The 25,280-nt window shown below is 36.6% G+C and overlaps 1 protein-coding gene across 1 annotated transcript in view; it reads left to right on the plus strand.

The window, feature by feature from the left end:
• The window catches only part of LOC129043923 (phosphoserine aminotransferase-like), a 71,268-nt gene that overhangs the window by 4,552 nt on the left and 41,436 nt on the right, over positions 1–25,280 (plus strand). The window contains 1 exon segment of the mRNA XM_054501315.2: positions 7,346–7,434. Coding sequence (XP_054357290.1) covers positions 7,346–7,434 — 89 coding nt within the window.

Genomic DNA, 25,280 nt, shown 5'->3' on the forward strand with positions numbered 1-25,280 from the left:
AAAAACATTTAAAGAATTACACAAGGCTGTAAAACTAAGATAATTAGCCATTTGCCAGAATTTCTGACTGCTGCTACATGGATTCACATGTTAAATATCAAATATTTTATTTCAACCTAAGTTCTAATAATAGTGGGATTGGCAGTATTTTTGAAGAAATCTCACTCAAAATCCTTTCTACAGCCAGAGTAGTTTGGCCATGTAAAATGAGGTAATACCTATATCTGTCCAAAAATTTATGTTCTAAAGGAAATAATTTTCCTCTTGATTCTGGGTCATCCTAAAAAGGGATTAAAGTTTCTGGAATGAAATGCACAACTTTATTTATGTATTTTTCTACATGAAGAATACTCAAATGTTAATGAACAGTTAAACATGAGGTACCATTTTAAACTTACTATTTTATTTTTTATTAAATGTCAATAATGTCCTATTTTGGCAAATTTACTAAAAAGCAAACGTTAGAATATTTCTGAGGGCAACATAATTTAGAAAATTAACTTTGAAAGCCAATTTGGCAATATTTATTGTAAGTTTTATTAAGTGTTTCCAGGCTTTGGATTCAGGTGTATCATTTCTGGGAATTTATTCTGGAGAAAAAAAATCCTAGGTAAAATAACTATATTTAACTTTTTTTTTTGCCCAGTAATAGGAAAATATGTAAATAAAACATGACACATTTACTCAGTGAAATATCTTATAACAAATATAAATTATCGTAGACTATGTGGCAGCATGGACAATTGTTCAACAAAAAAAAAGGGAAATACAAACACAATGGGAGCTAATCCTAAGTATCTATTACATCTAATACACACATGGAGTTCTGATTTTCAGTGATTTATATGTAGATTATTGGAAAATATAGTGCCTTATGCTACTTTTGAAGTTAGTTGATATTATGGCCTAGCCTGAAAATTCAAATTCATAACACTTGGAAAGAAGACAGATAGTATTTGAGGCTTGATTGAATTCTACGTAAGAGGGTAAAAGAGAAGAGTAAACACTGATTCTTGGCCAGTCAGTTACGTATTCAAAAAATTCATGTATTCATCAGATTCTTTCTCTAGGCCAAGTTGCATGCTAACACAAAAATAGGTATGTTATGCGTCCTCAATGAGCTTAAATTCTAGGGCAAGCTTGTCCAATCCGTGGCCTGAAGGCCACATGTGGCCCAGGACAGCTTTGTAAAATTTCTTAAAACATAATGACGGCTGTGCACAGTGGCTCACACCTGTAATCCCAGAACTTTGGGAGGCCGAGGTGGGTGGATCACGAGGTCAGGAGATTGAGACCAGCCTGGCCAACATGGTGAAGCCCAGTCTCTACTAAAAATACAAAAATTAGCTGGGTGTGGTGGTGCGTGCCTGTAATCCCAGCTACTTGAGAGGCTGAGGCAGGAGAATCGCTTGAAGCTGGGAGGCGGAGGTTGCAGTGAGCTGAGACTGAGCCACTGCCCTCCAGCCTGGTCACAGCAAGACTCTGTCTCAAAAAAAAAAATAAATAAAAAAAATGAGATTTTTTTTTTTTGCGATTTTTTTTAAGGTCATCAGCTATTGTTATTGTTAGTGTATTTTATGTGCGGCCCAAGACAATTCTTCTTCCAATGTGGCCCAGGGAAGCCAAAAGATTGGACACTGCTGTTCTAGTGGGGAAAAAAAATGAACTAACTTGGTAAAGATATAAAAGCAATATGACCTGCACTAAATGTAATCATGGGATCATTTTTGCTAATTCGTTAACTTATTCAGTAATTCATTCTTTGGCATAGTATTGTGGTAGCAAGCCTGAGCTTTGGAGTCAAAAATCTTTGTAACACTGGGCAACATACTTAAATTTGCTAAACTTTGGACTCCTCATCTGCTAAATGGGCTTAATAATATCATCAGATTTGACGTGATAATTAAATATAAAAATATGAATAAAGCACCCAGGTCTATATACTGCTCCTGAAATGTTCATTTTCCTGCAGCTTTTCCTGTTGATTCTGAGCATCCTGAAAAGGGATTAAAGTTTCTGGAATGAAATGCACAACTTTATTTATGTATTTTTCTACATGAAGAATACTCAAATGTTAAGAATTCTAACAAATATGTTCCTCAGATAAATACAGTATCCTTTTCTACTAAGTGAAAATTTTGAAAGATCTCTTCAGACTGTTTAAATATCAAAACAGTTTTAGGAATTCAGTGTAAATGAATTAAGAGTAGGCATATTAAATTTTCTTTGAAATACACCAAACGTTTATAGCTAACATTAAATGTTAAAGACAAAGACAAGGATTTCCAAAATACATGCTAAATCTCCAAACTGATACCAAAAAACAAGGGTAAGGAAAGTTTTCATAGAATTATCTTTTTAAACATTATGTCATATAATCAATATATTTAGTCTGTGGAGGCAAGACTAATCTAAGATCTCTCCTGACTTTTAGCCCTGGATATTATTAATGAGCACTGCATTAACTTCCAATTTTGATAACAAATATGCTTTAGTTGTCTTTTTCTTGCACAAAAGGAATGAACCCATACTTTTCTCATTGGATGGCTTTTAACTGAGAGAAAGAAAGAAAGGACACAAAGATGACATTAGCCATATCACACACTCTGGGGGATTTCAATATTACTAGGAATATTATATTCCTCTTAAATAAAAGCTTCCAAAGAGCATGACACATTATTTCTTCAAAGAAGCTTTCCCTTTTGCCATCAATTGACATGGCTGAGAAATTACTCTTATAATTCTTCATAAGTGAGTATGTATCCTAATCGGAACATTCATACAAGGTTAAATTTCCCAAAGTGCTTTTCTATCTATAACTTGTTTGGGATATTATATTTTTCAATGCAAAGCTGCTTGATGAGTGTGACTCAGTTGTCAGGTTAAATGTACAAGTAATCAATAATACATTTCTAAGTTTTCCAATGATTATTTGTATTTGTATAACTAAAGAGAAAAAAATACTGGTAGGAGAAAAGGGCTCTTCTTGGTTCTCAGAGAAGCTCCGAGTCATTTACTCTCACGTACTTATGAAGTCTCACTTATTCCTGCAAACAGAAGGGGTAAGTTGATGTATGATTCAAAAGCATGAATAAAAACATGCTGTTGTATTTGGCTTTGCTTTCTTGACATCTAACCTGCAACCCAAATGCTGAGTACGACTTCAACAGATTAAAGTGGTGGCTTATGATACAATCCGGAAAGGAAGTAATTCAATAAGTTTTGTATAACATACAACAGCAATTCTATCTGTTCTGTTGATAGCTAAATAAAACACATTTTATTCCTGCTTCCATGATAAATTAGAATTAAAAGCTAGCTGATTTTTTTTTCACTGACATATAAATAACCCTGAATTAAGATTTGGAAAATTTCAATTTGGTTCTGGCGATCTCATTAACTAATCAGCTTTGTTTTTATGTATTATAACTAGTACTACCTTTCCAGATCTCAAGTATTTCATGTGTACAATTATAGAATTGCAGTAAGCCATCACTGGGGCACTTTCTGGATTTTAAATTCGGTAGATCGGAAATTCTGACACCGAAGCTGACTGTCTCAGTTAAGGAAAGTGTTTCAGAACACTAACCTATTTCCACCTGGACACACATCAAGCAATGAGATGTTTCTATACTTTCTTCTCCTCCCACTCTTTCTTGGACCATCCCACCACTTCACTAAAACTGCTGATTTAAGGACATCAAATGACCTCCATGTTGATAATCCAGCGGTCAGTTCTTTTTCCTCTAGACTTTTACACAGCATTTGATACAACAAATTACTTGCTTTTTCTTGAAACATTTCTTCATCTGGTTCCTGGAACATTATTAACATCATTCTCTCTTATATCTCCCTCAGTATGTGACTCCTCCCACACTTTTGCTTAATCCCTTTTTCTTGACCTTTAATGACTGAAGCGTCTCAAGTGTCATTTCTCAGATCTCATCACTTTTTCATCTACATTCACTACCTAAGTGATCTTATCAAGTCCTGTAGCCTTCGAAACATAGTAGCAACTCATAATAGTATCTCTGGCCAGGAATTATCCCTTTAACTTCAATATTAAAATCCAACTGCATACAATATGTCTTTATTTGGGGACCAAATAGGCATTTCAGACTTAACATGTCCAAAACCATTATCTTGATTCCCACTATCTACCTGCTTCCAAATCTTTCCTTCTAGTCTTCCCCATCTAGGTAAAGGACCATCACACTCTATCGGTAGTCAAGACAAATATTTTAAGATCATCTCTAACTCATCTCTGGAACAGAATTCCTACCCTATAATTTAAAAATCTTCTTTAAAAAATATTATAGATATACAGAATTTTCTTAATTCTACTTATTTGTTCATTACATACTCATTTATCCACACCAAAACTTCTTTTTATTTATTTAATCTTCAATTCATTTTTAAAAATAACATCACAAGCACTCATGAACCTATTATCATTCGATATAAAAACTGGTACTCAATGGATAATCTATATATGCATCCCCCAGACTTCCACAACATCCCCCTGCCACTCCTAACCCAATAACCATCAAGATGCTTCATTCACTATTTCCTTGCTATAGGTTTATATATTTTTAACTCATCTTTATGTATTCCTCTACATTTTATTAGCTTCTTAAAAACACTTTCATGGTGTATGTACATTTATTTTATACTCAATATTATATTGCTGAGATTCATCTATGTTGTTGCATGTGGATGAGGTTAATTCACTGTGACTGTTTTACTAATATGATTTATTAATATTAATGTTAATATTAATTCTATTATGTGACTATCCAACACGAGATAGATTCACTCTTGTGTCAATGAACTAAAATGATTGTTTCTAGGTTTTGGTCACTGTAAGCACTGCATCTGTAAACAATCTTGCACATGTAAAAAGTTTCTCCCAGATGGTAGCAGATGCTTTTAGTATCTTGCCCAGATTCTCAGGGACTCCTTTACTGGGTTCTGTTGGCGCTGCTGCTAATCGTCCAAGAATCCCTGTCTCGGGGTCTGCTTCTAGGAAATTTGACCCAAGACGCATGTATCTGCCTAGGGTTGTGGAGTGTAAGAAAGTACAATTTTACAAGACAGTGTCTGTTTTTTAAGTGATTGTATTACTTTACATTTCCACCAGTAATACATAAATGAGTCTGTGGATCCATATCTTCTCCATCACTTGATATTTTCAGATTTTTAATTTTTTTTTCCAATAGAAGAGGTGTAAAATAGGATCTCATTGTAATCTTGATTTTTTAAATACTCATTAATAAAGCTAAGTACTTATTTGTATGTATCGGCCATATATATTTTTATAACATGCTGGTTCATGTCTTTTTTTCTCTCATTTTTAATTAGTTCTCTGAGTTTTTCTGAACAAATCATGAATTTTTTAATACATGATTGATATCATTCCATTGTTATCTGTAGGCATTGCAAATACTACCTAAATTTGATTTGTCAGTTATACGTTCATTAGCGTTTTCAGACCAAAAAAATGAAAAAAAAAATTAAGAGTAAAATTTAACATCTTTACACAGCTAGATATTTTGTAGATTTAAGAGTTTTGCCTACCTCAAGGTCTAAATGCTGATATGTAGTATATTCTTTATTATTCAGTGCTGGGTAGTTTTTAATCCCATTAGAATTTCTTTTTCAATGATTAAATAATTTATCAGAGTTGTGATTATTTGATTTCTAATTATTCAGAAAAAATTTACATATCTTTTGTTATTTTCTTCTAATTATTATATTATCAGTGAATATAGTCTGCATATACCTAGTCTTTGAAATTTTGAGGCTTTCATTTACCTTTTAACATTATCAACATTTATAAATATTCCATGTAGGCCTAAACAATAGAATTTTCTAATTGTTGGATGCAGAAATGGTTTTTCATATCTCTCAGATCAAGCTTATTAATTTTGTTCTACTGATTGTATTATCTGCTTTTCTTTGCTTGAATTATTTTTGTGTTGAAATTTCATATTATGCTGGTAATTTTCTAAATTTTTCTTGCAGTTCTAATTTTTGCTTCATATAATCCAAGGCCATTTCATTAATTGCATACATGTTTAGAATTTCTGTATCTTCTTACAGAATTGGACATTCTGTTCTTGTGTTTTGAGTCTTCTTGATGCTTGTTTATGATGGTCTATCCCTAATAATATCTCCTACCGTCTATTCACCACATATCGTGGCCAGAGTGATCTTTTAAAACCTAAGTTAGAGAATATTACTCATCTGCTGAAATACTGTAATGTTTTCCCCTTTGACTCAAAATAAAATTCAACATTACAATAGGCCCCCAGTGCTTATTCTGACAAATGACTGCCTCCTCTAACTCATCGCTTACTATATTTCCTTGCTCCTTCAGTGCAGCTGCAGTGGCTTCTTTGCTTTTCTCTGACCAGGCCAAAAATGTGCTTAGCTCAGGGCCTTTCATTTCCTATTTTCTATAACCGGATGGTCCTCACCCGACACAACTCTGTGGCTTACTTGCTTCCTTCACACAAATCCCCATACTGGAACACTCTCTATAAAAATGTCACTCCCCAACAAACACATCATCTCTCTCCTGTCTTTACCCTGGATATTTTAAAATAATTTTTCAACATCATTTGTTTTTCTATTCTTTCCATAAAAGTAGCACTTGCTATTTCACTCACTGACATGTGTGGCAGACTAAATCAATCATTTATTTCCCTAGAGAACATCCACACCTCCCCTTCTATTCCTTATTTTGGTGAGAGTTTATTTAACTCTTCAGCCACTTGTTACATCTTACAACTGGTATATCCCAAGGGTCACAGAATGAAGAGTGTGTGATTGAGTGCTGAGTTAGCCCTGCAGGAGAAAAGGATATAAACAGAGAGTATAACAGATACCAAAGGACAGATACATGTAGTTTTCAAGACATCAGAAAACAAAATGGACATATATTCAGAAAATTGGACAGATTAAGAACCCTGCATTGACTAATTAGATACTTTGAAGGGCACAGACTTTGACAGTCATGGAAGTGTGTCCCTTAAACCTCCTTTCAAGAGAAAACCCATTATGAGGAGTGTACTCAGCTGAGAGCACCCACTTGCCACTTCTTCAGAATCTTCCACCCTATTCAGGTCAAGGCACATTCCCCAGCATTCCAGGGCAGCTCCTATACAATGACTGACCATGGTGGGGGTGCTAGCTGAGACATGCCTGCCCAGTGCAGCTAAACTTTCATGAGAAATCGTTGTTTTGGGGGTCCCCACCAGGCTGGTCAAGGTTTCCTCAGAGCTCTGTGTGGCTCTAGGCTCCTCCTACCAAATCCTTCTTTCTTCCCTCACTGTCTTCATAGGTGTCAGGCCCATATTGAGTCTGGAGTTGGTTCCTGCTGGTGGGTTCGTGGTCTCGCTGACTTCAAGAATGGAGCTGCAGACCTTGGAGGTGAGTGTTACAGCTCTTAAAGATGGCAGGGACCCGAGAGTGAGCAGTGGCAAGGTTTATTGTGAAGAGCGAAAAGACAAAGCTTCCACAACCTGGAAGGTGGCCCGAATGGGTTGCTGCTCCTGGCTGGGGTGGCCAGCTTTTATTCCCTTATTGTCCCCTCCCATGTTGCATTTCCATCCTGTCAGCGTGCCCTTTTTAAAAGCCTCCCTGCGATTGGCTACTTTTAGAATTCTGCTGATTGGTGCATTTTACAGAGCGCTGATTGGTGCATTTTACAATCCTCATTAGACAAGAAAGTTCCCCAAGTCCCCACTTGACCCAGAAAGTCCAGCTGGCCTCACCTCTCAATATGAACAGTCTGAAGTCTCTCTCAAACTACTCCTGTTTTATCTCTCCTGTATCTTTTACAGACATTCTCCAACCCCATTCCACCAAAAAAGTCTCTTTCACTTCTGATTTCAACTTAGTGTCTACTTCCTAGACAACTGAAACTGACAACAAACAGAGGCCCTTATTTGAAGCGGGCCATTAAAATATAAAGTGACAAGAATTTAATTGGGATAGATTTGAAATGTGTTGACTAATTATTCATTTATTCAGCAAATATTTGGGAACCCATTATGCATCAATGTGGTTGTCTTCACAAATATGATGTTACATTTTTAAGAGGAAACCAAAACGTTTTTCTTTCTTGTTTCCATTATAGTCGTAGGAATTCAGAGAAAATATTTCCCTGTTCTTCCATTGTCTGGGTCGTGATTGCAGTGTTTCAGAACGTACCTTATCTCTTGTGAAATGAAATAGCTTTCATTTTAAATAACTAGGCTTCTTCAACTAGCCACATTTACCAGATGATAATAGACCATAAAAAATAAAGAGAATCAAGTACCTAACTGCCCAATTAAAGATCAAAACAGTGACGAAATCAAAGTAGAAGATTATATTTCTGGAATGCTTGAATTCTCCTAATAATTGGAATGGGAATAAAAACAAAAATCATATATCACACTATTATCAAGGGTTTAGAATAGATTCATTAATAAAATAAAGTTTGCCTTCCTTTTATGCAATAGATATGTCCTGGAAAGATGTATGCAAACTGAATTTGTCTAATCGAATCATGTACCAATGCTTTTTATTAAGGAAAATTATGAATTTCTTACCAAAGAATTGTCCAGAGTTTTATACTGGTTTTGCTTAAATCAAGGTGAATTCTCAAGATGGCATATTTCAATATACTAAATATAATAAATAATTGAAGAGGAAATATTTAATAATTAAATTCAAAAGCTATATCTTGGAAGCTGGATTCCTACAAATTGAAATGGGAAATGTCTCTAGTTCAATTTCATTTCTCTAAATTTGTAAAATAATGTATTTTTAAAATCAATATTTTACTCTTTAAGATATCTTTGCCCCTTTTAAATTTATCTTTGCTTTCATGTACTCAGAAAGAAGAAATAAGGACAAATTTTCTTTCTACAATACATATTAATAGTCTTCTCTTTCCTGAGAATATTTTTATTGCAAATATATAGTCATATATATGTAAGATAAGGATATTTTAAATAATATTTTAAATGTTATTAATATAATGTTTTAGCTTATACAAATTGTAAATCAGAGTTCATCTATAATTGATTCCTAAAGACTGAAAAACGGTAAAGGGAAGACGATAAAATTAGCTAGTTTCTATAGAAGGAACATGATGTGCTGAGTAATAACTATGAATTCCAAATGTCAAAATCTACTCTTACATAAAATAATTTCAAAAGCTTCCATCACCAGGATAAAATATCATGTTAAACTACCAAATTCCATCCAATAATTTGTTTTCCATGAAATGTTTGTAACAGAAACAGGACATATTACCATGACAATTTGATGTAATCAATAAAAATATTTATGTGCTGATTTCATGAAAACAAGTTTTATATCGGGATGAAGATGAAGATTAGGAGAAAACAGCTCCTGCTCAGAATTTCAGAGCACCAAGGGCCAGACGATGATGTCCAGATAGTGGTTTTTGAAATTTCAGTGTTTTAGAGGGTTTCTCAAATGGCTCTTTTTGATTCTGCAAGCAGACTGCTTCAAAGGGACAGCTGCTTCCCTGGAGTTCACTTAAGTATCTGTAGGCATGATCTTGATGGGTCATATATTAAATATCTACTGCTTATTCATTTAGCTTCCCCAGGACACTGTAGTTAAGAGGTTACACTGGCTTTCCATTCAAAGGCAGAGCTAAAGCAGAACACAGAGCAGAACTACCTTTGACTTTACAGTCACTGTTAGCTTTTTTTCACATAAAATATCATGTGCTGTAGATTTTGAAGATACAGTAGCTGAATCCACATGCCTACAGTTTTTAAGCAACATAAAAATGTAAAATTGTAGAATAGCACATTGCTCTCAGTGAGCTGAGATCGCGCCACTGCACTCCAGCCTGGATGACAGAGCGAGATGCTGCCTCAAAAAAAAAAAAAAAAAAAAAGGACACTATCCTAACTTCTAAGATTTTTTAATATTGGGAAGATAAAAATATGTTACCAGGTTACCTTATATAAATTATCTCCCCTTTTCTTTCAAGCACTGGCACATGTACTCTTGAAACATGGACTTTAGGAAGGGCACAGAAGCCAATTATTGTGATGCTGTGTAATAAGCTCAATAATGGTAAAGATTTCAAATGTTGGTATCTCTAGGGGAGCACAGAAGAGAATGCAAGTAACTTCTCCTGGGGAAATTTACAAGTAATATTATCCCGGCAGCAGCAGGTAATATTCCTGTGTCCTTTTCTGTATGGGATTTTGTAACCTGTAAAATATAGAAGTTAGAGAGTGAGGAACCCAAAAAGCCCCAATCATTTGAAGGGTGATACTAATTTCAGGAATGTTTGAAGAGTTTAGGTCTAAAGAACTTTGAGTATTCTTGCTTTTGGTTATATTGGACGTGAAGATTTAATATAATGGATTGTAAATTCAAGTTATGAATATACTCATTTTTTAAATTCAGAGGTTCTGAAGAGAATCTGCACCTAATGAATTAAGTTCAACGATTTATCTTAAAGAAAACTTGTGGAGTTGAAAGCCTCAGGCCAAAATACAATGCAATGTTAATTTTTTTTGTGTGTTTTTTTTTAAGTGGGGGAAATTTTTTCTCTCTAGGATATGACTCTATGTTCCACTGTTCTTTCTATAACATGAGATGCCCACAAGAATTTGTTGAAGAATTGTATAATTTCCTTGAGACTTAGTTTTCTTTTCTTATTTCATTTTTAAATATATATCTTCGTTTGAATTGACCCACTCTATTTTATAACTTACACTTGGCAGCAGTTATCTACTGCTTGCCTTAAAATTACCCCCAAGTAACTCTAAGTATCCCCAAATTCCTCTAAGTAACTCTAACCAACTTAATTATGTTTTGATGGGTGAGCAATTTAGACAGGGTTCAACTGTGTTATTCTTCTGTTCTATGTAGTGTAAAATGAAGTTATCTGATGATATTCAGCTGGTAGACGGACTAGTCTTAGGGTCCAAGATGGCTTTGTTCACATGTCTAGAGCCTTTGCAAGGATGGCTAAAAGGCCAGGCTTAACAGAGTCTGACCACCAAAACACCCACACATGGCCTCACCTTCATACTCTCTGGGTGGCCCAACTTACATGACTCTAGACAATCAAAGAACTGTCCTAGGAGAGACAGAAAGAGGTTAAAGTGTTCCTGTATCCTGGTCTTGGAAGTTCTAGATTGTCACTCCTGCTACATTCTGTTGAATGAGAGTGAAACTTCACCTCTCATTAGGAGCAATAGCAAAGAATTTGCAGCCATCTTTAGTCTACCACAGTCTGACCTCTGGTCACCAATGATTTATGTTTTCCCCATTTGCAAAATACACTTGATGCCCTCTTAAAGCTCCCCAAAATGTTATCCTATTACAACACAGGATTTTGACATGTAAATCAGTTCCAGGTTAAAAATATATATACCTATATTCTGCTCCAACTATATATTTCTGCATAAAATATATCCAAAACCATAATGGCTTAGAATATATTTATTATTTCTCATGATTCTGTGCATTTACTGGGCTTGGTTGTGTGTTCTCCTTCCGTATCTCTCATGCTGTTACATTCAGGCAGCACCTGGGACTGAGGTTATCTTAACAGCTTCTTTACTCTTCATCTGGTGTCTGGGCTGGAAGACTGAAAACCTGGGATATGGTCACCCATATGTCTTCATGCAACCTCTCCAAATGGCTAACTTGTGTTTCCTCACAGCAGGATAGTTAGACTTCTTACATAATGGCTGACGTCTCCCACAGCCAGGGTCTGAAGATGCCAGCTTTTTAAGACTCAGAAGCGAAAACTGGCACAATGTCACTTCTACAATATTTTATTGGCCAAAAACTGCCAAAATTCAATGGGAGGAGATAAACGTCCCACATCTACAGAAGTGTCAAATAATTTGTGGCCACCTCTAATCTGCCACAGTCCCATCTCTGGCCACATTCCTCCAAAAACCAAAATACATTCACACCCTCCAAAGACTTCCCAAAGTCTTATCCAATTATAGTATCAGCTCAGAGCCAAGGTTTAGGATCTTGTCACCTAAATCAGCTCCAGGTGTGGGGATCTCTGGGTACAGTTCCTCCAATACATCTCTTCAAGTAGAGTTCTAGTCTATCTGAGGCCTTGTGAACTAATGAGACAAGTTTTATGACGTACCCCCCACACATCAATGTTTGCCAATGTTTGTTGGCAAACATTGATGAGATAGGCATAGGCTGACCACAACAGACCTTCCCTTTCATGGAGGGTAGAGGAGAAGAGAAACCGCAAAACAGTCACTGTAGTTCATGGAAATTCTGAAATACAGCTGGGCACTTGTTAACAATCATTGGTAGGCCGGGTGCTGTGGTTCATGCCTGTAATCCCAGCACTTTGGGAGGCTGAGGCAGGTGGATCACAAGGTCAGGAGATCGAGACCATCCTGGCTAACATGGTGGAACCCTGTCTCTACTAAAAATACAAAAAATTAGCCAGGTGTGGTGGCGGGCGCCTGTAGTCCCAGCTACTCTGGAGGCTGAGGCAGGAGAATGGCGTGAACCCAGGAGGTGGAGCTTGCAGTGAGCCGAGATCACGCCACTGCACTCCAGCCTGGGTGACAGAGCGAGACTCCATCTCAAAAAAAAAAAAAAAAAAAAAAAAACAATAATTGGTTAGGGACCCTCCATCCTACTTGGAAGTAATTCCTTGGTTCCACTTGCTTCCATCCTCCTTGGAAATAATTCCTTGGGTTTATTGTTATGACTTTATATTCACTGCTCCATTTATATAAAAAAATGGCCAGCATTGGACACTATGTACCCTTTTTTACTACTCCCTACTTGTAGATATTTGGAGTCCTAAAGCTTCTTCTGTTGTTGTCCTGTTCCTAAACCATTTAGTCTTAAGCCGGTGGTGTAATTCTCTTAAAAACTTTGTGACTTTTCTACAAGCCTTTTTGGAATTCACTCAATCAAACAAAAACAAAAAAACTACACCCACCAATTGTGTCAAGACAAGTTCCTTTGGCCACCTGGGAGACTACTGGGCAATAACATCATCGAGTTTATTCTATCATCCGTACTCTTGGTTTATTTACCCAAAGACTACATTTTCCTGCCTTGGAATTAGTCTTTTGCTTGAGACTATGCCATACTTTGAGAATATTTTACTAGAAGAGATGGGGAATGAGAGACAGTTTTAATTTCATTTCTAACATGTCCTAACTTTATGCTTCCTCTAAATTCTGCTGGAAGACTGGAATGTTTTACGTTTAGGTTATCTCTCTTTTCGTATTTTATCCTAAGGACCTATAAGAAGTCAGTTGGCACTTTCTATATTCTGCCTGGAATTGTCCCCAGTGAGATTGTGAGTTCATTACTTGTCCTTTTTATTCTCCATACTTCTACAGATAACAGAGCTGGTGAACTTTTTTTCGCTATATAAAAAGACTCTTCTTTGCTCTAAACTCTAAATGTTTCACTTAGTGTCCTTTAACTCCCAATAGTTTTTTCAAGGCCCTTCTAGCATTCAAAATAATTTGCTCACATGTTTTCCAGATTCTACCTGCCACCTATGTTCAAAGCCAGTGTCACATGTTTTAGGTTTAGGTGACAGCAGGTCCCCACTTCTTGCTGCCAAATTCTGCTTTGATTATCTATTATACTGTAAGAAAAATAATATAAAAATTAGCAAATAAAAACAATAATCATCGTATTCTATCTTGTGATTTTGTGAGTCAGAAATTTGATCAGTACTGAGGCAATTCTTTGATTACATTGCTGAGGTTCCCTGGCAGTGCTCACCTGGCAGAGGCTGGTATAGATGGTCAAATATGGCTACTCCCATAGCTGAAGTCTTCACAGGAATGTCTAGAAGCCTGGTTTCTTCTGAGACTATCCACCAAAGTACTTACATGTGTCCTATCTAGCTTGGCAGCCTTAACATGAAGGACTTCTTACATGTGTCTTAGGGCTCCAAAGAATGTGTTATATCAGATCTGGGTGAAAACTGAAGGCTTCTAATAACCTAGCCTTTGAAATTTCAGAATGTCACTTCCACTGCTTTCAATTGGTCCAGCAACACATTCCAACCTAGATTCAAGGTGAAGAAAAGTATAGTCTCCCTCTCACTGGGAGGAGTAGCAAATAATTTGCAGCCATTTTTAATGTACCACACATTTCTACTACACAGAATCCTTTTCATAAAAAACACATACTGTGATATGGGCTTTTGGGCATCTTCGATATGAAGGTTGTTTTGAAACTAGCAGTTAATTCTACAATGAATAATTGTGTTGTGTTTAAGAGTCATATCATTAGTTTTCATGAGGAAATTCCTTGAGTCTTAAAATAACAAGTCTGCAAATGCGTGTTTAAAAATAGTTTTCTAAATATTTTGTGTGTGCAGTTATGATTCTGTTCTGAAGTGCAGATACATCTTTGGGAAGATAAAGTGTTTTTAAGAAGTAGGTTAAATGATTTTTTTTACAATTAAATATGGGAAAATTTTTCACATTATGAAAATATTTTACATAAGGACCTCATCAGGGGCTGCAAAGGTAAATCTGTGAATTACTTTGGGTGGTAAGATTGTCATCTGTAGTAGAAGGCAAAAATGGCCCAAATTTTTACCCTTCCAAAATCCATGCACTTGCCATGTAACTTTACAGTTACTTCATAATTTTTTTTTTTAACTTCCTCTACTCTGGCTCTGGTCTTAGCAAACACAAATAGAAACGATAGTTTGTCAGTTTTGAATCTGGGTCTCACGAGTCTTTGCATACTTGCACTTCTGTTATTCCCATAAGAACGTGCTCAGACTAGCTTACTGGAGAAAAAGTGAAATGTGGAGCATAGCTGAGTTGCCCAAGTCACTCCAACTACAGTCAGCCTGGCTTAGCCAACAGTCAGCACACATTCAGGCATGTGGGTGAGTCTGATACCTAAAGAACTCCAAGCAAAGCCAAGCATGAATCACCAGCACACAGGCTCATCACCTAAATGAGTACTATTATTTGAAACACTTACTTTTGAGATGATTACTCATTAAGCATTATTGTAGGAAGATATAACTGATTCAGAAGTCAGTATGAGGAGTAGGGTGATGCCATAAAGCATCACTAAAATATATAGCACTGGTTTGGGGACCAAATGGTAGGCAGAGGATGGAAGAGACTTTAATAGGAAGTTGGACAAATGGCAAGGGAGCCACCATAGAGAGCTAAGATGTGATAACCACGTTATGCAGTTGCAAAACATTTGGTAAAACTCTTAACTGCTTTAACTAAAATAAAGTAACTAATGAATGTTTATCTCGGCACAGAAATTTCTAGGAAGAATTGGAAATAGCAGTTGTTTCTTATTAACTACATGCGAAAATGTACCACAGTAAAACGATGAGCTCAGAATAGTGCTGAGAGTGTGCAAATACAATTTAGAGGAAAGATAGTGGGATGTGAAACTGCCAAACTGGAAGGTAAACTATTTCTCATTTCTAGCCTCTCATGCTAGACATGGCCTCAGATATAAGGTCGAATAAAGGGTGAGGCTCTGGACCACTTTATGATGACCTCTGAGAGGATTAAGTAATTAACAGTAGATTCCCTCACCTGGACAAAATGTAACCTCTAGGAACTGAATGGAATGGTTCCCTAGCAGTCTGTATAACCCAAGCACCAGAATCAAGTTGGACAGACATCAAATAAGTAAGTAAATAAATAAATAAATAAATAAATAAATAGTATGTCTTTGGAGCTTAATGTGGACTAGATCAAACGTTTAAAATATACTCAACAGGTCAGGCATGGTGGCTCATGCTTGTAATCCTGGCACCTTGGGAGGCTGAGGCAGGTGGATGACTTGAGCTCAGGAGTTGGAGACCAGCCTGGGCAACATGGCGAAACCCTGTCTTTACAAAAAATATGCCAGCCAGGCATGGTGGCAGGTACATGTAGTCCCAGCTACTCAGGAGGCTAAGGTGGGAGGATCACTAGAGCCTGGGGAGGTTGAGGTTGCAGTGAGTCATTATTGGGCCACTGCACTCCAGCCTGGGTGAGAGAGGGAGACGCTGTCTCAATAGAAGTAAATAAATAAAATAAATACACTCTACAATGTGTGTGTGCGTGTGTGTGTGTGTGAAGATTTTTGCTCTGTAGCCCAAGCGGGAGTGCAGTGACATGAACACGGTTCACTGCAGCCTCAACCTCCTGGGCAATCCTCCGGCCTCAGCCTCCTGAGTAGTTAGGACCACAGGCTCATGCCCCATGCCTGGCCACACTTAACATTTTTGAGAGTCGCATTGGCAAAAGAATCAACAGGCTGATCTACAATGGACTGAAATTTTTCAAAGTATAGAGAGGCTTCTAGGACCCCATACTTACATGATGAGAAGCAAACTTTGAATGACTTTTATTGAGCATATTTGCTAATGCTGCCTTCAAAAGTGGCAAAAGAGTTCATGGAAAAGAAAAGATAGTCCAGAGGGTAGAGCTAAGAGCTATAGAGAATAACAGAAGGGGAAACTCTTCATAGGTATGAGAACTGGACCTAAGAGCATTCTCTATCTCCAGAATAAAGGACCTGATTGTAATTTCCCAGTGTAATTTTAGAACATTTAGATGAGTGACTGCCATAGAGCTTTTCATTCTTTCCTTTTTCCAATGATAGTACATTATTGCTTTTAACCTACCACTATTCCACTACTGTAAGTTGAATGTGGTTGAAATAGAAAACTGGTCTTCTTTTGGTTTGTAGGTTGCCAGGTCAGGAATAGCTACATTCAAATTGATATAAATCATAATATCCTGGACTTGGAGCTTATGTGTGGTTGGATGAGGAGGTGAGTATATTTTATATAAGAGAGATAAATGAATAATTCTGTCCATCAGAACAGACTAGGGTCATGCAAAGCTCAGATTCTTCATTTCTCTGGATTCACATTCTTCGACACATAGATTGTTGATGACCTTTCTCTCTGACACTTAGCTAGATTGTGAGCCCAGAATTCAAGAAGGCTTTGAGTTTATATTTTCTCTCTCTTAATCCTTTGCTATCACCTTGACAACATACCCAGTAAAGTGGGATATACATGGCGGATAGTCAGTGTGCCAAGCCAAGTTCAGCCTATATCAGCAAAAATCCAGCTCATCCCCATACACCTGAATGAGTCTAGCCAAGATCTAAAAATTGCCTACACAACCCCAGTGAAAATGATCTCCTGCACTAGTCTACTAGGTAGACACTTATTTTTTTAAGATATTGATATTTAGATTTATTTATTACTTAGCACTTTTGTGGCAATATATATTTGATAGATTGCCTTAAAAATTTTATATGACATATTTCAGTTAAACATAAAAGTGTTGGTAATCATAAAAGTAAAAAGTGTATATCCAACCAAGTTAAGAAATAAACATTCCAAGTACTTTGGAAGTTTCCGGTCTGTACCATTCAATTTCTCTTCTTTTCTATACTCCAGAGATAACCACAATCATACATTTTTATTATTCCCAAGCATTTTAATATTCTACTATGTAGGTATTTTTCTATAAACAAAGCATTGTTTTTTATTTAAAAATGTATATAATGGTAACATTCATTATAACCTGCGATGGCTTTTTATACTCAACATCAGATATTTTAACTTTAATAATTTTTAAAAAACATAGCTCCGGTTCCATCATTTCCACTATGGCATTGCATTGTTTTGTATAGGTATGCCACAATTTATTAAAGCATTTCCTTTATGTGAACATTATGTTGTCATTTTAGGTCATTGGGCATCTTTTGGTATACTGGTTGGATGTAGAAATTTTGTTTTAAATTTTGCATCCCACAGGTCTGAGGAACTGAAACAATGAAAAGTCCTTACTTCAGCATGTATTTTATTCATGGTTCAAGATTTGTCACATATATTCATCTAAAAAACACTAAATGTAATACTGTTCATGTTGGCATATTTCATACTTTATGCAAAACTGGTAGAGTTCACTTAAACATGGATTGGCTTCAACCACCAGGAACATTCAGAAAGATTTTTGAATAATATATATTTAAATATTTTATACACACTTAGTCAATGCACTATCACTCCTGGAAAATACAATAATTTGCATTAATTCTTCACAGCTTAAAATAGACAAAATATTCTTCTTAGCAAGTCACTTTTCAGACCTAGCTGGTGTATTAGTCCATTTTGGTACTGCTATGAAGAAACACCCAAGACTGGGTAATTTGTAAAGAAAAAGGTTTAATGGACTCACAGTTCCTCATGGCTGGAGAGGCCTTACAATGATGGTGGAAAGCAAAAGAGGAGCAAAGTCACGTCTTACATGGAAGCAGGCAACAGAGCATGTGCAGGGGAACTGCCCTTTATAAAACCATCAGATCTTGAGAGGCTTATTCACTATCATGAGAACAGCACAGGAAAACCCACCCTCATGATTCAATTGCCTCCCACCGGGTCCCTCTCACAACATGTGGGGATTATGGGAGCTATAACACAAGATGAGATTGGGTGGGGACACAGCCAAACCATATTAGCTGGGATCATCGTTCTAGGTGTGAATTAGAATACAAAATATTTTATGTGAGATTGGGTAACATTCTGTACTAAGAAGTTAGTATTATGATATAAAGTGTGTAACAAAGATCTTTTAAATGGATAGTTGTGAAGAACTATAATAAAATCACACACTAAATTTATTATTCAGCATATCTCTTAGTGATTGAACATGAGGCTTGATTTTCTTTAATAGATACAAATATGTTACTTTCATGTGTACTAAGTGAGATGTCATTATTTCAATAAGCTCAGAAACATTAAAGGCACTGTATCCAAACAAAATTGTTGACCTCTACTGTCCATGACAGCTGTGCTGCAAAATGTCAGTCTTACCCTTAATACCAAAATACTTATTTTCAAAATATTTGCACTTCACATCATTCACTATTAAGGGGAGTTTAATTTTCAAGCATGTGAAATCTAAACATCTAAACATCTAAACAGACCCATAATAAAGAATCATATAGATTATATTTTGTGTCTCAAAATAATACTATTAGAGAGGATTGAGACTTATAATTATTTTTAACAGACCGAAGACTGACCTAATTTAACTTCCTTATTTTTAATTGTAACACAGTTCCTATTTCCATTGTTATAATATCATTTACAGGACTTAAGTGTTTATAAGAACTGAAGAAATAGTTCACATTTATAATTTATAATTATCAATAAAATATTTTATAATAACAATGATTTATTCACTTTTTGATGAAAATGGTGTATAAACATTTAGATTTTACTCTGTTTGAATGTTGTTTAACTGTTACAACTTGCCACACTCTATCTTGATTCAATTTTAGAGCTGTTTGTGTTTTTATATTTAGATTTTGCCTTTACTTCATCTACAAATTTCAATATAATAATGTGTCTGAATAATTATTGCAAATAATTGAGCATTAACTTAGTCTGGAAGTCCTCAGTTTTCAGATTTTACATACTTTTAAGTAATATTTTCTGGTTAAAAGCTAAACTTACAGCAACCATGTATGTTTGTTTGCTTTCATAATTAATGATATTAATTAGCAAAACAGATTCTCAAGGTTTAATGTAATGAACTAGTCTCTTCATATTTTCATTTGAACCTGTTTTTTCTTAAGTTACAGATGATCCTGCTTTATTTGAGTTTCTTACAATTATTGCTTTGCAACAAACAACTCCAAAATTTAGTGGCTTACCACAACCTTAATTTATTATTTCTCACAATTGTGTTGGTTGCCTGAGTCATTTTTCTGCTGGTTTCAACTCGGCTTACTCATGCAGCTGCATTCAACTTCAGGGTCAACAAGTGCTAAGCTCAGCTGGAATGATTGAGGGAGTTGAATCTGTCTCCAGGTTTTCACACTAAAAGAGGCTCTACTGTTTTAAGATCATGACGTCCTCAGGATTTCAAAATGTCAGGGCCAGCTACGGAATTTGTGGGGGTTCAATAAAAATAAAAATATGGGTCCCCTTGTTTAAAAGGTAAGAGTTTAGGGCAGGGCGCGGTGGCTCACGCCTGTAATCCCAGCACTTTGGGAGGCTGAGGCGGGCGGATCATGAGGTCAGGAGATCGAGACCACCGTGAAACACCGTCTCTACTAAAAATACAAAAAATTAGCCGGGCGCAGTGGCGGGTGCCTGTAGTCCCAGCTACTGGGGAGGCTGAGGCAGGAGAATGGCGTGAACCTGGGAGGCAGAGCTTGCAGTGAGCCGAGATCGAGCCACTGCACTCCAGCCTGAGCAACAGAGCTAGACTCCATCTCAAAAAAAAAAAAAAAAAAAAGAGTTTAAAGATGACGATAGCAGAGCATTAAACCAAGTGCAAGTCCTTCTAAGTACAGATCCCAGTCAGACTTCATGGTCACATGCCCAAAAGCCAGCCCTGGAAAAGGGCAACAGTTGAAGCTGTAAAGTATCTTGGAGTCTTGGCTCTTAGATCACACTACTTCACATCTGCCACATTTTATGGCTCAATGCAAATCCCAAGAACAGCACAGATTTAAAGGGGTAGACCAGGATGGTAAGAATCTGTGATCATATTTTGCATTCTACCACAAAAGATGTTTTAATTCTGCCCTTTTTACATCATCTAGTCACCCTCAGCATTTTCTCCATTCCAAAAGAAATAATAACATTTAAACTTTAATTAAATTATTTAATAAAATCAAATGCATTCTACCATTTTTAAACCTGCTTACTTAATTTCCAAATCTTGATTAACAGTGAGGGAATATTGAAAATAGAAAATAAAATTATAAAAACATCTATAGATTGACAATAAAAATATATTTGGAAGGAAAAGGGAGTCTTAAGCGATCATCAGGTTGTATTATGAGACTATATAGAGAAGGCTACCAGATAATTTACTATGAACAAATGCATCTGGGTGAGTGTGTATGAAGCTATTCCATTTCAATAAAACAGAACAATGTAATCCCCAGATCAAGTATAAGCCCCTGTAAAGCACAGGCATACGGTATAGCTCAAATGAGAATTATCCTCCAAAGGTGTAAAATATGCATTTCTGACTTTGTGTTAAAAGGAACCAGTTTGTTTAAAGGGAACAGAGAAGAAAGGCTTTGTAAATAAAAAATCTTTAAATTTAAGAAGCAGACAAATCTGGGGTGCTGTTATTTTTCACTGAGATCAACCCGTATCTTTTTTTTGAGACAGAATCTTGCTCTGTCACCCAGGCTAGATTGTACTGGCACAATCATGGATCACTGTAGCCTCGAACTCCTGGGCTCAAGCAACCCTCCCACTCCAGCCTCCTGATTAGCTAGGAATACAGGCACACACCACAACAGTTGGCAGTATTTTTTAGAATTTTTTTGTAGAGACATGGTCTTGCTATGTTGCCCAGGGTGGTCTCAAACTCCTGGCTTCAAGCAGTCCTCCATCCTCAGCCTCCCAAAGTGCTGAGATTACAGATGTGAGCCACCGCCTGGTCTCCCTCATGTCTTTAGAGCAGCTGTGTTGAGGTCACATGCTACAATTAGCAATGAAAGGCTGTTTTATAATTTTGAAGGATTCCATCCATTTTACCACCAACATTTAGATGTTTTCAGTTTAATTTTAATATTGTCTTTCTGATTTATTAACTTATTTTTAAATGCCTCTTTCTAAAAGAAACAAGCCCTAATTCTGTCCAACAATTCTAATCTTCCAGTAACATTTTATCACAGCTTCTCTATGCTCTCATTCTAAATACCCATTGTCTTCCTTTTCTAATGTCTGAAAACATGTAGAAAGATAATTGTTTTCAACCCTTATAATTGTTGCCTACATCTAATTTGTACAAGATCAAATCATTTGTTTAATAGAAGGGACATGAACATAATATATTTTGTCGTAAACTATGAGAATTGTAGAGAATTGTGTATTCATCTGTTCTCATGCTGCTAACAAAGACATATCTGAGACTCGGTGATTTATAAAGGAAAGAGGGCAATTGACTCACAGTTCAGAATGGCTGGGGAGGCCTCAGGAAACTTACAATCATGGCAGATGAGGAAGCAAACATGCCCTTCTTCACATGGTGACAGCAAGGAGAAGTGCTTAGCAAAAGGGGGAAAGCGCCTTATAAAACCATCAGATCTCATGAGAACTCAGTATCATGAGAGCAACACAGGAAAGACCCACCCCCATGAATCAATTACCTCCCACAACATGTAGGAATTGTGGGAGTTACAATTCAAGACGAGATTTAGATGGAGACACAGCCAAACCGTATCACATTGGTTGGACCTGTTACTACAGGGAGTAAAACAGTTTAGTAACAGAACTGCAAAAGATTTCCTGATCTTCCATTAGGAGCTACCGGTTTTTGTTGTTACTGCAGTTTTTCCACTTGAGAAAGACACAGTGAAAAAGCAAAGACACAGGGATGTCTGTTTACAACTTCAGGGTAATTGAGGGATTCACCCATTCTGCTGAGTGCAACAAAGAGCTGAAAACTCCTTATTGGATGGGGGCAAAGAATCCAGGGAGAGGTCAGATTGGCAGAAGTGTGGATCTCACAGCGCTGAAGGCAGGCATGAGACAGGGCCCCCCACAGCTTAGGACAGAAGGACTTCTTCCTTGCCCTGCACTGATCATGAGTGAGTCTGAGGACGTTGAACAAGCTGGGTTTTGTGGGAATTTTCAGCTTTCCAGATGCTGCTTAATACTGCCAGACTGCACTATGTTAATTAAACTCTTCCTACAATGTGGTTATTATGGCAGAGGTCTGCCAATGTCCAGCAAAGTGTGCATTCCCAGGAAGAGAGGACAGGGGCTCTGCCAAATGATGAGGGGAAATCCAAACACTGGGACCCAGATTTTCTGGAAAAGTGTTCTCAAAACAAGATTAATGGCATCGTATGCTTCACTGCTTTCAAATAAAACAGTGAATTCAGTCTCTAAAAAGTACTATCTGTTATAGATACTTGGAGTCAAATTTATTAATTAGAATTCTTTCAAATAACCCTGAGTCTCCTGCCAAGGACATCAGTAAAGAAGAGTAAATGAATGTGTTCCTCTGCAGGAATACACTGCCTCTACACTGCCCTGCCTTAGATGGTGGTGTTTGGCTGGGAAGTTTCACACTAGCAATGAAAGAATACAATTCAGAAGAATTTGTGTAAGAAGATCCAATTTTTGTGAAGTAATAGCAAAAATGATTTCTGTACATGTCTACTACATGTCTGCAGATATATGACAATGATAGGTTAGAGAGAGATGATAGATGATAGATAGATAGATAGACAGATGATAGGTAGGTAGATGATAGATAGATAAGTTTGTTTTGTAATTAAATAAAGCTGTAAGAAAATAAACTAGTGAATATGACTTATGGCAATGGGTTGGAGGTAACAGGAAAAGAGAGGAAGCCAGGAACAGGGACTCATGCCTGTAATCTCAGCTCACTTGGAGGCTGAGAGAGGAGGATCACTTGAAGCCAGAAACTCAAGTCCAGCCTGAGCAACATAGGGTACCACTATGGGTGACAGTGATACCCATATCACTATATGAGTAGTGATATGGATGGGTAGATAGATATCTATCGATGGATAGATAGATAGATAGATAGATATCTATCGATGGATAGATAGATAGATAGATAGATATCTATCTATGGATAGATAGATAGATAGATATCTATCTATGGATAGATAGATAGATATCTATCTATGGATAGATAGATAGATAGATATCTATGGATAGATAGATAGATAGATATCTACGGATAGATAGATAGATATAGATAGATAGATATCTATGGATAGATAGATAGATAGATATCTATGGATAGATAGATAGATATCTATGGATAGATAGATAGATATCTACGGATAGATAGATAGATAGATAGATATCTATGGATAGATAGATAGATAGATAGATAGATATCTATGGATAGATAGATAGATAGATATCTATGGATAGATAGATAGATATCTACGGATAGATAGATATCTACGGATAGATAGATAGATAGATATAGATAGATAGATAGATATCTATGGATAGATAGATAGATATCTATGGATAGATAGATAGATAGATGGATAGATAGATAGATAGATATGGATAGATAGATATCTATGGATAGATAGATAGATATCTATGGATAGATAGATAGATAGATATCTATGAATAGATAGATAGTTAGAGATAGGGTGATACCCTGTCACTACAAAACATTTTAAAAATTAACCAGGAGTGGTAGTATGTGCCTGTAGTCCACTGCTCTTGGGAGGCTGGGGTGGGAGAATTGCTTGAGCCCAGGAATTCAAGGCTACAGTGAGCTAAGATTGTGCCACTGCACTCCAGCCTGGGCAACAGAGCGTTAACTTGGAAAGTGAGGAAGAAAGAGAGAAAGAGAGGAAGAGAGGACGAGAGACAGAAGGGAAGGAGGGAGGGAAGAAGGGAGGGAGGGAGGGAAAAATAGGCAAAAAAATAAATTTCTTTTAAAAAGTTATTAGCATATATATTATTCAATTTAAATTTTGTATTTATATGATTATGTGTGCTTGTATATTTGATTACAGAATTTAAAGTACCTCATATATTTTGAAACATTTATTGTTCAAGGAATGAAAAGTTACTTCTACACTCCTTTCATGTTAATTCCTGAGCAAGGAAATATCTGGACAGTAATTAATATTTAAGATAATGTGGCCAGATGCCGTGGCTCATGCCCGTAATCCTAGCACTTTGGAAGGCCGAGGCGGGGGATCACCTGAGGTCAGGAGTTGGAGACCAGCCTGGCCAACATGTGAAACCCCATCTCCACTAAAAATACAAAAATTAGCTGGGCGTGGTGGCTCATGCCTGTAATCCCAGCTACTCAGGAGGCTGAGGCAGGAGAATAGCTCGAACCCAGGAGGCAGAAGTTGCAGTGAGCCGAGATCGCACCACTGCACTCCAGCCTGGGCTACAGAACGAGACTCCATCTCAAAAGAAAAAAAAAAAAAAGATACATGTATTTGGGCCAACTAAATGTCAGGCATTATTCAAAGTGTGGGGCCTAACAGCTCTTTCCTCATTACTCCTCTAAATGCATCCTAGGAGCAATGAAGTAGTGTGATGCATCGCGGGCTGTGAACAAAAGGCTGTGAACAAAAGGCTTCTACCAAATGGTAAACAACAGCAGTAGGGATGGAGAACACTTTCCTGGTAGGACAAGAAAGACAAAGGAGGTATTTATACATCCATGGTGTAAATGAGAAAGATGAAAATGTGTCTGTACACAAACACAATAGACAAA

The sequence above is a fragment of the Pongo pygmaeus genome, chromosome 1, assembly GCF_028885625.2.
Source record: "Pongo pygmaeus isolate AG05252 chromosome 1, NHGRI_mPonPyg2-v2.0_pri, whole genome shotgun sequence".
In the NCBI taxonomy this organism is placed as follows: Eukaryota; Metazoa; Chordata; class Mammalia; order Primates; family Hominidae; genus Pongo; species Pongo pygmaeus.